Genomic DNA, 14,425 nt, shown 5'->3' on the forward strand with positions numbered 1-14,425 from the left:
AGTAGACATGGTTTGAATAGCACTGTAAATTAGGTTGAAAGAATGTATCTTGTCTTTGGCTGATAGCAGAGCTTCACGACTGGGGATTTGAACCTACGCCTTGCGTATCGAAGCTTATCAAATGAATTCAAGGCATTTTGGGCAAAGGGAGAGGGCACAAAATATCTTGGGACAGTGGTCAGCTGTTTGGCGCAAGAAGCCGCTTGAGTAGTTTGTCTGTGCTTGTATTAGAGAACACAGTAAAACACACACTATTCTGTTGTTATGTCACACCCATTGGGCTGTCACTCGTAAATCTGTAGTGGCTATGCCCTCTGGGACAAAGTGACACAGCAATTGGGGGTGGCACACCAACATTTACCAAGTTAGCAAACAGCGTGACCCTAGACATAAGGTATATGAAAGTATGGTTTATTGGTGAAACAACTACCAGTTTTGCTACTCTGAAGGTTAAGTACAGCCAGGCACATTTTTACAAGGCCTGACAAGCCTTTATTGAACATGTAACCGAAGAAACAATGGGTAGACCCTCATCTGAAGTATACAAATGCCTCTGGAATGACATCCAATGACTAGTCTAGGAAATGCAATCCAGATATATCTGTTAATTCTCTGAAGACTTCTCTATGTTTCTTGTTACCTTCTTGTATGTTTTGATACTGCTTGTAAAGACAATCAAGACAATCTATGGCAAGTTGCGCATTCTGTGTTTTTTCCTCTTAGTTGGTGCTTTGTTAATGTGTGTTGATTGATTGTGACTTAGTCATATTTTTTCTTTTTAAAAGAATGGAACCGGAGACATTTCTGTGTTAATTCTCTTTCTAATATTGGACAAAGCCTTCGCATTCCTTTTAGCAATCGAAATATTTTCGCCTTTCTTTAGTTCAGGGATTCCCAAGCTGTGATTTGCAGACCACCAGTGGTCTGCTGGCTTCATTCAGCTGGACCACGGCATGTCCACATTCACCTTGATTTTTAATTGTATTTTTATTTCTTCTTTTATTTCTCATACTGCATTTTTTTTTAAATTACAATTTGAATTCTGTGATATGGTGATGAATACCCATGGGCATGTAGTTAAGTTGCTAAGAACTGATTTCTCTTTACACAATTCTCTGTAGTTTGTTCCCTGCTGGCTACCAATCGGGAACATTCGTCGACTCAATTACCTTCTTTATTTATATCTCTGCTACTCCAGACAATGGATTCAGATCACTCGAAAACCCCAGAAGGGCTTCTGGGTGTCTTGGGACATATGCTGTCCGGGAAGAGCTTGGATCTGTTGTTGGCAGCTGCAGCAGCTACAGGGAAGCTGAAAGTCTTTGCCCGGAAATTTATCAAGTGAGTGGGTCTGGATATGATTGGCCACTGCCTCTTTTCAAGTTGGGGAGCTAGAGTCTGTCACTAAGGTCACAGAGCATGCAAGTGCTAAAACACGCACCCACAGCTTGGTTGAGCTTCTGCTGTTCTCTAGAGCCGGAGCACACACAACTGGCCAATTAAAAAAATAATAGTCTTTATTAATAGTAAAATAAAAATAGTAAAATAAAATAGTAAAAATAAACAATGGGGCATTAGCTCCGCCCAAGGCATGATGGGGAGCAGCAACAGCTGGGAAAAGATAGACATAACTTACAGAACTGGAGAAATCGAGAGATACATAGCCGCCCCGACACCTTACCTCTCCTTTCTCCTGTCAAAAAACACTAGAAGGGCTTTTACACTTGCCAGAAGCGCGGCATTGCCCACGCCTGTGCTGGAGGGGCTTTACAAAAAAATCCCATACGCCCAAAGACTCTGCGTATGCCCATTGGGGGAAATAGGAAGCCCAGAGCACTTCCTCTTCAGATGCCCCCTATATGAAGAAGCTCGAAGGGAGATCCTGGACCCCATACTGGTGAGCTTAGCAAGCCTCCCGGAAAAGCAATTATACAACCTGCTCTTGCTAGGCAAAGACCTGAAAACAACCAGGGCGGTCCCCAGATTCTGTGCCCAAATATGCAGACACAGACTTTCTTCCCAGCCCGTCTGATTTTTTCCTCAATGGCACCCCGAGCGAGCTAGGCTCAGCTTTCCGCAGCCACTATTTTAAGGGTTAAACTTTTAGCACTGTTATATAATTAATAATTTTCTTTTAAATCTGTTCAAAGCAACTTTTATACGTTATGCTCCCGGAAACTGTTTTCAAAGGGATCCGTTTTATTTTTATTTTATTCTTATTTTATTTTACTTCTAAGAGCTGGTCCTCGACCGTAATAATAAATGAATGAATGAATGATAGACATAACATTTTACAAGGACAGGAAGGAATACCACGGATAGAATAATTGTCACACGCAGGAGGAATAAGGAAATAGTTTGAACGCTTCACTTAAAGGTTTATAAATCATTTAATGTGTTAAGACGAATAAATGTCCTAATATTGCAGTTGTTGTATGATGGATTGTTATTTTGAATGGAATGTAATTGAGATGAATAAGATGTTGGAACACAGAAACAAAGTAAATAATCAAACCATCTGTTCTAGCGCGTGGGAGGCCACACAGATTTTATAATTTGACATTTGAATGATTGGGATTAGTAATTGTACTATGATTTGGCATTGTTATTATGAGGCTACCATTGGATTATTGTACAGTACTGTAATTGAAAACTAATAAAAATTATTGGGGGTCGTCGGGGAGGTAAAAATAAAGTGAAGTAAAATAGTAAAATAAAGTGAAGTACAGTGGTAGCTCTAGTTACGAACTTAATTAGTTCCGGAGGTTTGTTCTTAACCTGAAACTGTTCTTAACTAGAGGTGTGCTTTCGCTAATGGGGCCTCTTGCTGCCGCTGCGCCAGCGGCACATGATTTCTGTTCGCATCCTGGGGCAAAGTTCTCAACTCGAGGTCACCTTCGTTTGTAACACCTGAAGCGTTTGTAACCTGAGGTGTTTGTAACTCGAGGTACCACGGTAAAATAGTTAAAAAAAGTAGCAAAATAAAATAGAACAGAACAGATAAACAATATGCTCCAAGGCTATTGTCCAGGGGTCAGCAAACTTTTTTCAGCAGGGGGCCAGTCCACTGTCCCTCAGACCTTGTGGGGGGCCGGACTATATTTTGGAAAAAAAATGAACAAATTCCTATGCCCCACAAATAACCCAGCGATGCATTTTAAATAAAAGGACACATTCTACTTATGTGAAAACACCAGGCAGGCCCCACAAATAACCCAGAAATGCATTTTAAATAAAAGGACACATTCTACTCATGTAAAAACATGCTGATTCCCAGACTGTCTGCGGGCCAGATTTAGAAGGCGATTGGGCCTCATCCGGCCCCCCGGCCTTAGTTTGGGAACTCCTGCTATAGTCTCACCCAGCCTTACACTTCCAGTTCTGAACTTGGGAGAATGAAATATTGTGCTGTTGTCATTCAAAAGGAGCTTGCAAGGCTGACGTGCAACGGCTAATATGCAGTTGAGCACCCATTGGTTGAGTGTGTTGGAAGCTGTACCCCACCTCGCTTCCGTCTGCATAGGATTCAGGCTGTTTTGAGATCTGCATCAGCACTTCCAGGCACAGTTCAGCGGGGGAACCATTGCACAAGGTGCCAGAGGTGTCTGAGTAAAGCGCCCCCAGCTGTTAACAACTTAAATATCACTATCACGTACTAATCGCTCTTGATCTGGAGTTCGTTCTTCCCCTTCCTCCCCCTGCAGAAACAATGAGGCGGGTTCTTAGAATTCCCATTTCACATAGATGGGAAACCGAGGTGGTGGCCGAAGCCTCGGTGGGCATGGTAGGCTGAGCTATCCCACAGCAAGAGCAGCATGAACGGTGTCAAATCAGCAGTTCCCGTTTCTCTTCCCAGACATCTTGTGAAACACTACTCATGACATAACACCACTGCCTGTTGTGTTCCTCTGCCCTGGGAGTCAGGAAACTCGAAATACATGTTGACATGGTGACTTAGATGTTCGGTTTGGGGCAGCCAATTACAGATCTGCTGCTTACAGTGACAGCCAGGCAGCTTCCCTAACGTTTAGCACTGGCCTTGAAGCCCATAAACCAATCTATCCTAGCAGAACACAGGTAGTATATGTATTTTAGCTGAAAGTCTGTTTTGCTTTTCTAAATCCCTGCCAATGACAATAGATCAACTCCCTGTCTCCATTCCTCTTCTTTTATTCCACTGCCCATCCCCACCCCCAATTCCATGCAAGGGTGCTGCATTTTTTTCCTGAACCCATTTGGTTCTTAGCTGAAGGGGCTATTAGGTAGCCACTCACGAGGCTGTTAAACCTCCCACAAGCGGCTATTTTACAAGCACACTCTGGCCTTTCTGTACTTGAGCAAATCAAGCAAGATTGCAGGGTGCGGGTCTTCTCCCACCCGTTATTAGAAGCAAACAATTCTCCTGCAGGGTAAAGACAGATTTGTTTTTGATGTTGCTGCCAGGAGGGGGAACCGGGAGTGGGAGGTGGGGCTGGACTATCTTTCGAGCCATGTGATGGTATATTTCTGTCACAAGACTCCTGTCTGAATAAATCTACTCTACTCCTCCACGTATAAGCTGCAAGATTGCGAGCTCTAGCTCTGTGGTCTTCTTCTTCTTTGGCGATCACTCGTAGCCGAGTAAGATTGTCTTCCATAAACACGGTTTCAACAATGAGCCCGTAAGTGACGGTGGAGGCCAATTCTGAATCCGCACGTCCTTCCACAGTGGGGACATTGGTTTCCGGGCGGGAGTTGACCACGGTGTGGATTTGCCAAGCGTGCCTTCCTTTTAGAACATTTCTATAGCTGCTGTGGCCATAGGTACTCTACACAAGTGTGGAATATGATACTGAGTATGCTATTCAGCATCCTGTCTGAGGTTGAAAGCGAAAGGCTGTGGCATGCCAGAACGCAGGGCTTTCTTTCAGCCAGAACTCACCGGAACTGAGTGTGTCTGAGTTGGTGGGTTCTGTCACCCATGTGGCACGTTCCAGCAGCTCTGTAGCATTGCGGCACGGCGGTGTGCGGCAGAGGCTGCGAGCGGCACATCTGTGTGGCAGAGGGTTGGTGGCGTAAGGGCGAACTGGTGGTGGGGCGAGCGGGCGAAGAAGAGAAGCTTTTTAGGCAATCCCACCCCTAACAAAAGCTCAACAACTTGGGTGCTCCTCCTAAATAAGTTCCAGCACCTCTTTTTCTAGGGAAAAAAAGCCCTGCCAGAATGTAAAAATGTTTGCATTATGGGAACTTAGCTTGCTAGATGAGCCACATCTGGGTGGGAAAGGCCTGAATCTTTTCCAAAAGAGTAAAGGCAGAATAAGGCTGCACTCACACTGTATATTCTCAGAGCATATCTAAAGCAAGCCCTCCCCTCAAAAAAAGGGGGGGGACTGTAGCTTACCCACAGCAGAGCTACAATTCCCAGCACCCTTTACAAACACTAGTTGCCAGGATTCTTTGTGAGAAGAAATGTGAATTAAATGTCTAGTGTGTGCACAGCCTAAGAGGAGAAGAACGGAGGCGGGGAATGGCCAGGAAGGTTTCACCTTGATTAGATTGGTGCAAAGAAGAAAGGATGGGGCAGCACCCAAATTCAAGTCCCACTTGAGATGTGCATTTAGTCTTGCCCAGTTGCTGTCTTTGTTCTTCTTATCATCTGTAGAATGGAAATGATTGCGACCTACTTTTTAAGTTCGCGTTGTGTTTTGCACAGCAAGGCGACCAACATTTTAGAAAGCAAAAAAAAAAAAAATGTGGGGGCAGTTACGATACTTGATTTGGTCCCTTACGGAATAAATGGCAGCCTTAGCTCATTTTTTCCCCATTTTCTGTTCCTTCACCTCTCATTTTAGGCTTAATGAACTTACCAAGCACATCAGTGGAGAAGGCTGTAAGTCCCTGTTTTGCTTTATTTCTTTTTATTTTCAGTCTAATGTTACTGCAGCTCCTTCCTGAGGCTCTAGATTTTTCGCGGGTTAACTGAAGAGTCTGGAGGGGGTGGGGAAGAGTTGAAAGTGAGCCACGGTGCCTGGCAGCGTAGGCAGTGCCAGCACAGCATTCCTGTTGCAACAAGGGGGGCATTCAAGTTATGACTGGGGTCTCTTTGTCTTTTGGGCTACCACGTGCACATCCTCCCGTTTCCCCACCACCCCTGAGAATAGTCACTTTGTGTTGCTTGGTGGGGGACCTCGGCCCTGGGAGGGGAAGGGTTAACTTGCAGCTGTGAGCTTGCCCTCCCTCTCCCCTCCCCTTCCTTTCCTCCCCACAGTCCTCAAGTCCTTTGGATGGAGTGATGTGTGAATCCCACTTACTCCAAGATAAGGATTCTGAATGTGTTTTTGCATGTGATTAAATGCACAAAAGACCCTCTGACCTTCCACTGGACTGACTGATGGGAAAGGGAGCTCTCTTTAGCCATTGGCAGTTTTTGTTTCCTCCTTGTCCATTTTTCAAGATGTTTGGAGTGCTTTGAAACTGTTAATCTTGGTCACACCCTCAAAAGGGTTTGATAAAAAGTGAGGAGCTGGAAAGAGGGGCCTGAGTCCGATTTTCATTAGGGGTGTCCACTGCTCTGTTCTTGCTGCTTTTTATGATTACTAGAAGGCCAATAAATAGACAGAGCCTCTTGGGCTTGCCGATCAGAAGGTTGGCGGTTCGAATCCCTGCGATGGGGTGAGTTCTTGTTGCTCTGTCCCAGCTCCTGCCAACCTAGCAGTTCGAAAGCACACCAGTGCAAGTAGATAAATAGGTACCGCTGTGGTGGGAAGGTAAACAGAGTTTCCATGTGCTCTGGTTTCCGTCCCGGTGTTCTGTTGTGGCAGAAGCATTTTAGTCATGCTGGCCACATGACCCGTAAAGCTGTGGACAAACGCTGGCTCCCTCGGCCTGAAAGCGAGATGAGCACCGCAACCCCATAGTCGAATTTGACTGGACTTGACCATCCAGGGAATCCTTTTTAAATAAATAGATAGGCACATGGGTTTTTTTTTGGGGTGGGGGTGTCATTTATATACACATGTTTGGAGGAAAGGCAGAGAAGAAAGATGCATGTACCAGAAGCTCAGTCAACAGCACCATTTTCAAAAGATGTCTAAAAGAAAGCAGGGTCAAACCCTGCCGGACTTCTCTTGGCAAGGAGTTCCACAGGGCAGGGTCAGCTCAAGGTGCAGGCTAAAGGCGCAGTGAAGGCATATGGGATGAGGGACTGCCAGAAGTGCCACATCAGAGGCTGTCAGTGATCAGTGTGGGACGTAAGGACTCAGGAATGGAAAGAAACGAAAAAGCACAGAGCGAGAGAACTCCTCTTGTGTCGGTACAACGAACGAGAATGTAGTTGCAGAGCACTTCTTATGCATCAGATGTCGTTAATGATCATAGTAAAGTACTGATATATCTCGTTGTTGTTGTTGTGGTGGTGGTGTGAACTTATCATTGTGGGTTTCCTCCCACTTCTCTAGCCAAAGCGGCGTCAGTCAGAGCGCTTCTCTTCGACATTTCCTTCCTCATGCTGTGCCATGTCGCCCAGACCTACGGCTCTGAGGTAGGGTCTTCTCTACGCTGTACAATACAGGGGCAAGGGAGAGGTAATGGTGGAGGAAATGTTCTCTGCATAGGCACAGAGATGTAAGTAAAAGGGGGTACCTTCCGAGCTTTCCACTCTCTTCTCCCCTCCACCTGTGAGGAATATTTTTAATTTGCTTTGAGTTTTGTCGTAAGCCACCCTGAGAACTTGGCAACAGGGTGCCATGAAAATGCCATAAATAAACAAATTGGGTGGCCAGAATCCTGACAGTGAGAGCTTATTCCAGGCACAGGAAACCAGGTCCTATGTTCATGCCCTGCATGAACACTAACCTGTCACTCACTAGGTGGTGCTGTTGCTGTGGTCGAGGGCTTCATGATGTCTCTACCCTGCTCAACCCCTTTGGCCGTCTCTCTTTCAGGTGATCCTTTCTGAAGCTGCTCCACCTGGGGAAGTGCCTTTCTTTGAGACCTGGATGCAGACCTGCATGCCAGAGGAAGGGAAGATCCTCAACCCTGATCACCCTTGCTTCCGGCCCGATTCCACCAAGGTGGAATCTCTAGTTGCTTTGCTCAACAATTCGTCAGAAATGAAGTTGGTGTAAGTAGCTGTGCTAGAATAGATTTGCTGAGGAATTGTGTCCTAAAAATAGTGGGCCGAAGGTTCCCTTCTCTCCTGAGTGCCAGTTGCTTTCTTCATGCTGCAGGGCTGTTCGTTGTTTTCTCTGTCCATGCCGTAGAGTGGATTCCTAAATCTCTTGGCTTTCGATTTCTTAAAGCAGGTTTCTAGTCCTCATGGTTGAACACAAGGCAGGCAGTCTCAACAGAGCTCTCTGATAGTTAAGATGTGGATTTTCTGTGCATCCCTTGCTGCTCCTGCCTCCTTCCTTATCCTGTATACATGGTTTCACCAACATTTAAGTTTGCTGCTAACAAAACCTGCAAATGGTGCCTAATTCTGCTTCTGCTTACTGGGGGAGGGAGAGACTGGAGCTCAGCCCTCTGCCACTTAAAAATCTTTGCTCAACCCTTGCTTTTGAGCTTTTAGCAGGTATCATTAATACACTTTTAAGAAATAAAAAAATTCCTTCCAGCAGCACCTTAAAGACCAACTAAGTTTTTATTTTGGTATGAGCTTTCGTGTGCATGCACACTTCTTCAGATACACTGAAATAGAAGTCCCCAGACGCTTAAATGTAGAGAAAGGGTGGGGGAGGGGTATCACTCAGAAGGGTGGTGGAAATGGGTGATTGACTGACTGATAGCTGTTGACGACTGTGAACGACTGCAAATGGTCTTGCATGAAAAAGCAAGGGGTGAGATCGCTTTATCATGTATAATGAGATAAGAATCCAACGTCTCTGTTCGAACCAGGTCTCTCCATGGTTTTAAGCTTGGTGATAAGTTGCAACTACCTGTAACTAGAACACTTTTAAGAGAAGAGGAGGTGGGTTTGGAATTGGGGGGGGGGATAATGGCTAATGATCTCCTATATTCCTGACCAGTTTTTCCCTTAATTCTTTCCCTCCCTGTATATCTTTGCATCTGAGCAGGCAGATGAAATGGCAAGAAGCGTGTCTGAGCATCTCTGCTGCTATCTTGGAGATCCTGAACGCCTGGGAGAACGGGGTTCTCACCTTTGATTCCGTCCAGGTAATGACAAAGAGCAGGCGTTTCTAGCGAGCCTTGTACACAAAGGAGATGTGTTGCTATTCACCTTTTAAAAGCCCACCATCATTCAGAAGCAAAAATCCGAATCGGGAATGGTGCAAAAACATTGTGGGCAGTACCATGCAACAGGGAGGCTGCGTGTTTCTCCCTTTATAGAAAACCTCTCTGAAAAGAGAAAACTGTAACAACAAACTCACTACACAATCCTGATGATTTGGTGCTTTAGGCTTGTTCTTTCTCTTGCGTCGGTATGTATGGGATGCATAGAATTTGAGAGTTGGAAGTGATCTTAGAACTACTGCTGCAGTTGCAGTATGTTTGGTATTCAAACCATCCCTCAATGAATGAAAAGTAAAAAAAAATCTAGAGTCTCAACAGCTGCCTTTTTGCCTCACTTTCCCATCTCCTCCTCCTCCTCCTCCCTTCCCCAGAAAATCACAGACAACATCAAGGGGAAGGTGTGCAGCATGGCTGTGTGCGCTGTGGCCTGGCTCGTAGCTCACGTCCGTATGCTGGGCTTGGACGAGAGAGAGAAGTCATTGCAGATGATCCGGCAGTTGGCAACTCCCCTGTATGCTGAAAACACCCTGCAGTTCTACAGTGAGAGGCAAGTAAAAGTCTGGGTAGCAGAAAACAGGGTGTTAAGCTAAGGGTTAAAAATGTGGGGTAAAGGCTGCATCTACAGGGCAGGATAACCTGCTTGTATTCTGCTTTGTGCCCCCGGTGTGTGTTCTGCTTTTTTGTATGATTTCCATGGTGATATCATGTGTCTCATAAGAAACACTGAATTAAGCATCCTGAAAGATCAGAGATAACTGGGAGGCGGCCCAGGCTTTTTGCTGCATGAAAAAAAAAAAGCTCTTTGGTTAAAGCATAGTGCTAACGCCAAGGTTGCAGGTTTGATCCCCGTATGGGACAGCTGCATATTCCTGCATTGCAGGGGGTTGGACTAGATGATCCTCAGGGTCCCTTCCGACTCTACCATTCTGTGATTCTATGGCTCCACAGGCAGTACGGGCAGTGAGCAGTTGATCAGCCACGTCAGGCTACTCTGGCTACCAGGCCACACTGTCGCTGTTCTTAAGGTGGCCATCCTGGGACAAAAACAACATCAGAGGGAACCTGCAATGTGAAACTGCTGAATTGTCACTCATTCATCTCAGTCTGAATGGAGACAATGGTTTCCTGTCCCAGTGCGAGTGTTAAATTTACACAGCAGCGCTAAGATAATTCTGTTATTCCCCGATCACTGCTGCTGTGAAGGGTCATTTTGCAAATATTAAGCTCTGGTCAAAGACTGCTTCAGCACATTTTGTAGGCTGTTGTCTCCTTAGAGCCTCAACCCGATGCCTTTAGTTGACGTTGCTTGGAATTTGGGGACATCAGCAACTTGGAGCTGCCGAAGAAGCCTTGATAAGGATGCAGGTTTAGGGTGGTCATACTTTACTCTTTTTTCTCTCCCCTCTAGAGTGGTGATCATGAGTTCAATCCTTGAGCACATGTGTGCTGATGTCCTGCAGCAGACAGCTGCTAATATCAAGTTCTCAGCCACAGGAGTCGTCACTATGCCCTACTGGAACTTCCTTCCTGCCAAGAAGCCAATCAAAGAGGTGCTGATGGGTGTCTTCTCCAAGGTGCTGGAAAAAGGCTGGGTGGACAGTCGCTCCATCCACATCTTCGACACCCTTCTGCACATGGGTGGAGTCTACTGGTTCTGCAACAACCTTGTCAAGGTACGGGGCGCGCGCGCGAGTACTGCACTTTTTCAACAGCTAGAAAAAAGACTTCACCTATTGGAGGCTTATGTTGTAAATGGTTTTCCTGAAGTTATTGTGGGTGCCATGCTTTAGCAGAAGATGTGGGTTGTAAATGCTTAATAAATAAGTGGAATAGCTTTGCTTTTCATAATACAGGTTGCTTTACCTAACTGGTCAAAGGGCTCTGAATTTGTTCTGAAAACCCTCGCCCACTCTCCTGCAAGGCAGAAAAGTTTTCTTTCTGCATTCCCAGTTGGGTGAGGCAAGACTGAAGCAGAGAGAGTGGCTTACCTCTAAGTCACCCAGGGGATTCTTACGATGACGCCATGATTTGGATTCTTGGCCTCGTAGCTCATTAGCAGCTACATTCAGCCTAGATGAGGATACTCAGAATTGCAGTCTCTTGATGCCTGGCCTCAGCTGCATGCCTCCCTATATGCATATTTGAGAAAGACCTGTGATCTAATTAGGAGTAGTCAAGTCACGCAGTTCTAAGCTCACCCCCCCCCCCCGCTCATTACATTACCTGCTGCTGCTGCTACTACTACTACTACTACTATTATTTACTTACACCCCACCCATATGACTGGGTTGCCCCAGCCACTGTGGGCAGCTTCCAACAAAATATAAAAAAGCAAAGAGAAACATCAAGCATTAAAAAACTTCCCGATACAGGGCTGTGTTCAGATGTCTTCAGAACATCTGATGGGAGGGCGTTCCATAGGGCAGGTGCCACTACCGAGAAGGCCCTCTGCCTGGTTCCCTGTAGCTTCACATTTTGCAATGAGGGAACTTCCAGAAGGGCCTTGGAACTGGACCTCAGTGTCCAGGCTGAGCGATGGAGACAGAAACTAAATGTCCACATTGATGGACTCAGGTGGAACTGCAGAGCAGACTGATTCCAAAGGTTCAGGACCATGACAGACACAGCCCTGGGGGTATTTGTAGCTGCTTGTGGTGGACTATATGCCTCCTAAGTAGATTCCCTGCTCCTAAACATCTGAGAGGTGAGCTTATGTGGGTCAGAATTGTGCCTCTCTACCTACCCCCTCCACTTCTTCATGTTGGGGATACTATAGTAGGAATGTTTCTTCTGCATTTAGCTGCACAGTGCTTTTCTATTGTTCTGACCACTGTGGGCAAGAGAGAGTCTGCGTGAGTTTTGTCTGCAGCCCTATGCTGCCATAGGCTTCCAGAGTAGCTCGTCACTCATGGGATTAAGCGAGGAAGCAAATGTCACTGCTCATTGCTCCTTGTCACTTCTGTCGCCCTCTCTTCCCTTTCAGGAGCTGCTGAAAGAGACACGGAAAGAGCACGCAATGCGGGCTGTGGAGTTGCTCTACTCCATTTTCTGCCTGGACATGCAGCAGCTGACGCTCACCCTCCTCGGACACATCCTGCCCAATCTGCTCACAGACTCCTCCAAGTGGCATATGCTGATGGACCCTCCGGGCAAGGCTCTTGCCAAGTAAGAGATGAGCAGACAGGTGTTAATGAGCCCCAATTCTGTGCCGGTATGAAATCTACAAGCCAAAACCTGATGTGAAGTTAAGGACATGGGCGCCATTTTTTTTTTTGTACAGTTTATTCTGGTTGCCATGAGAAAGGGGAAAATATTGAGTGCTGAAGCTCTGTCTCCAGCTTCCTGGGAATCTTGCATTCAGTAGTTACCAGGTACCAGTGAGGTTACAGGGAACCAGGCAGAGGGCCTTCTCAGTAGTGGCACCTGCCCTGTGGTGCCCTCTCATCTGATTTCATGGAAATAAGCAACTATTTTCTTTTAAAAGACATCTGAAGGCAGGGAAGTTTTTAATATTCATTTGGGAGCCGCCCAGAGTGGCTGCGGGAACCCAGCCAGACGGGCGGCGTATAAATAATATATTATTATTATTATTATTATTATTTATTATTATTATTATTATTGCCCTGTACCCTTTCAAGCCATGAAAACTAGAGTCCTTCCTTCCTTCCTTCCTTCCTTCCTTCCTTCCTTCCTTCCTTCCTTCCTTCCTTCCTTCCTTCCTTCCTTCCTTCCTTCCTTCCTTCCTCCATTTTCTTTCTTTCCTTCCTTCCTTCCTTCCTTCTTTCTTTCTTTCTTTCTTTCTTTCTTTTCTTTTCTTTCTTTCTTTCTTTCTTTCTTTCTTTCTTTCTTTCTTTCTTTCTTTCTTTCTTTCTTTCTTTCTTGTGAAAACATTTTGCTGAGCACTTTGAAGAAAAGTCAAATAATGATAGCTGAAAGCTAGAAGCGGGGAAGCAATAAGACATGGGAAGTTGAAAAACGACCACAAATTGCAAATGCTGTTAGAGGCAAACTTTGGGAATGAAACACGGGAGTCCTTCCAGCCCATCTCCAAGGCCCTCCTAGAACTTCAAAGCTGAATTCCCACAAACACTAATAAGAAACATCTCTTTATGCATCAAGGCGGTAAAAATGGCACAGTTTCACAACCCAAATGCAAGCTTCTAGGGTTCACTCCATTAAACCACAAGCTTGGCTTTTCTCATATTGCCCCAGCAATATGTTGCTTCCCCCCGTTGGGGATGCCTTCCAAGCTTCACGTGACATCTTGTGTGCTGGGGTACCAGGGATGATGGGGTCCAGGGAGCGGAGTGGGAGTGGAAGAATGCATTTATTGATGTAAACTTAAGGAGACATTCTCTGATTACTGATCTCCTCCAAATATGATGCTAGTTTCCCTGTACTCCATATACGGTATGAGAATGTCGTGGTTCAGAAAAATCCGCATCATAGTAGGAAAAAGGAATAAATAAATAAATAATAACTTGTCCTTCTTTGGAGCTGATGTATGTTTCTTTTTCCATTAGGCTGTCTGTGTGGTGTGCCTCCAGCTCTTACTCCTCCCACAACAAGGGGCAGACTTCGGCTTGGCAGCGCAAGAGGCACCGAGAAGATATAGAGGTAAACTGTTCCCACAAAGATGTTGGGAAAAGGAAAACAGGCCACAGTGGATTGATAAGTGCAATTGGAGTGGCTGGATTTGAAGAGGCGAGAGGGGAAGGAGAATTGTGCAGAAAAAGCAAACTTGTACAATTTTCAGTTGCAAAATTTAATTATGGTTTTTTCATTTTTTAAAAAATAATACCCCAGTTTCAGTCTTCAGCATCTCCTGGTTGGGCTGCAAAAGACTTCTGCCTGAATCCTTGGAGAGACACGGCAAGTCAGGGTAGAAAATACTGTGCCAGGCGGACTGACAGTCTGACCTTGGTACAAAGCAAGCTTCCAGGCTGGTGACTGGGAGTGGCTACCGAGACCATATAGCACCGGTCCTGAGAGACCTACATTGGCTCCCAGCACGTTTCCGAGCACAATTCAAAGTGTTCCTGCTGACCTTTAAAGCCCTAAACGGCCTCGGCCCAGTATACCTGAAGGAGCGTCTCCACCCCCATCATTCAGCCCGGACACTGAGGTCCAGCTCCGAGGGCCTTCTGGCGGTTCCCTCACTGCGAGAAGTGAAGCTACAGGGAACCAGGCAGAG

The 14,425-nt window shown here is 45.8% G+C and overlaps 1 protein-coding gene across 10 annotated transcripts in view; it reads left to right on the top strand.

Moving 5' to 3' along the window:
• Nucleotides 1-14,425, top strand: part of MED24 (mediator complex subunit 24) — a 54,228-nt gene that overhangs the window by 31,367 nt on the left and 8,436 nt on the right. For all 10 annotated transcript variants that reach the window (XM_035135212.2, XM_035135214.2, XM_035135215.2 and 7 more), the window contains 9 exons: nt 1,199-1,341; nt 5,832-5,869; nt 7,437-7,519; nt 7,923-8,101; nt 9,054-9,153; nt 9,603-9,778; nt 10,640-10,904; nt 12,215-12,396; nt 13,755-13,848. In XM_035135212.2, coding sequence (XP_034991103.1) covers nt 1,199-1,341; nt 5,832-5,869; nt 7,437-7,519; nt 7,923-8,101; nt 9,054-9,153; nt 9,603-9,778; nt 10,640-10,904; nt 12,215-12,396; nt 13,755-13,848 — 1,260 coding nt within the window. The remainder of the gene's footprint in view (nt 1-1,198; nt 1,342-5,831; nt 5,870-7,436; nt 7,520-7,922; nt 8,102-9,053; nt 9,154-9,602; nt 9,779-10,639; nt 10,905-12,214; nt 12,397-13,754; nt 13,849-14,425) is intronic.

The sequence above is a fragment of the Zootoca vivipara genome, chromosome 13 (genome assembly GCF_963506605.1).
Source record: "Zootoca vivipara chromosome 13, rZooViv1.1, whole genome shotgun sequence".
Lineage (NCBI taxonomy): Eukaryota > Metazoa > Chordata > Lepidosauria > Squamata > Lacertidae > Zootoca > Zootoca vivipara.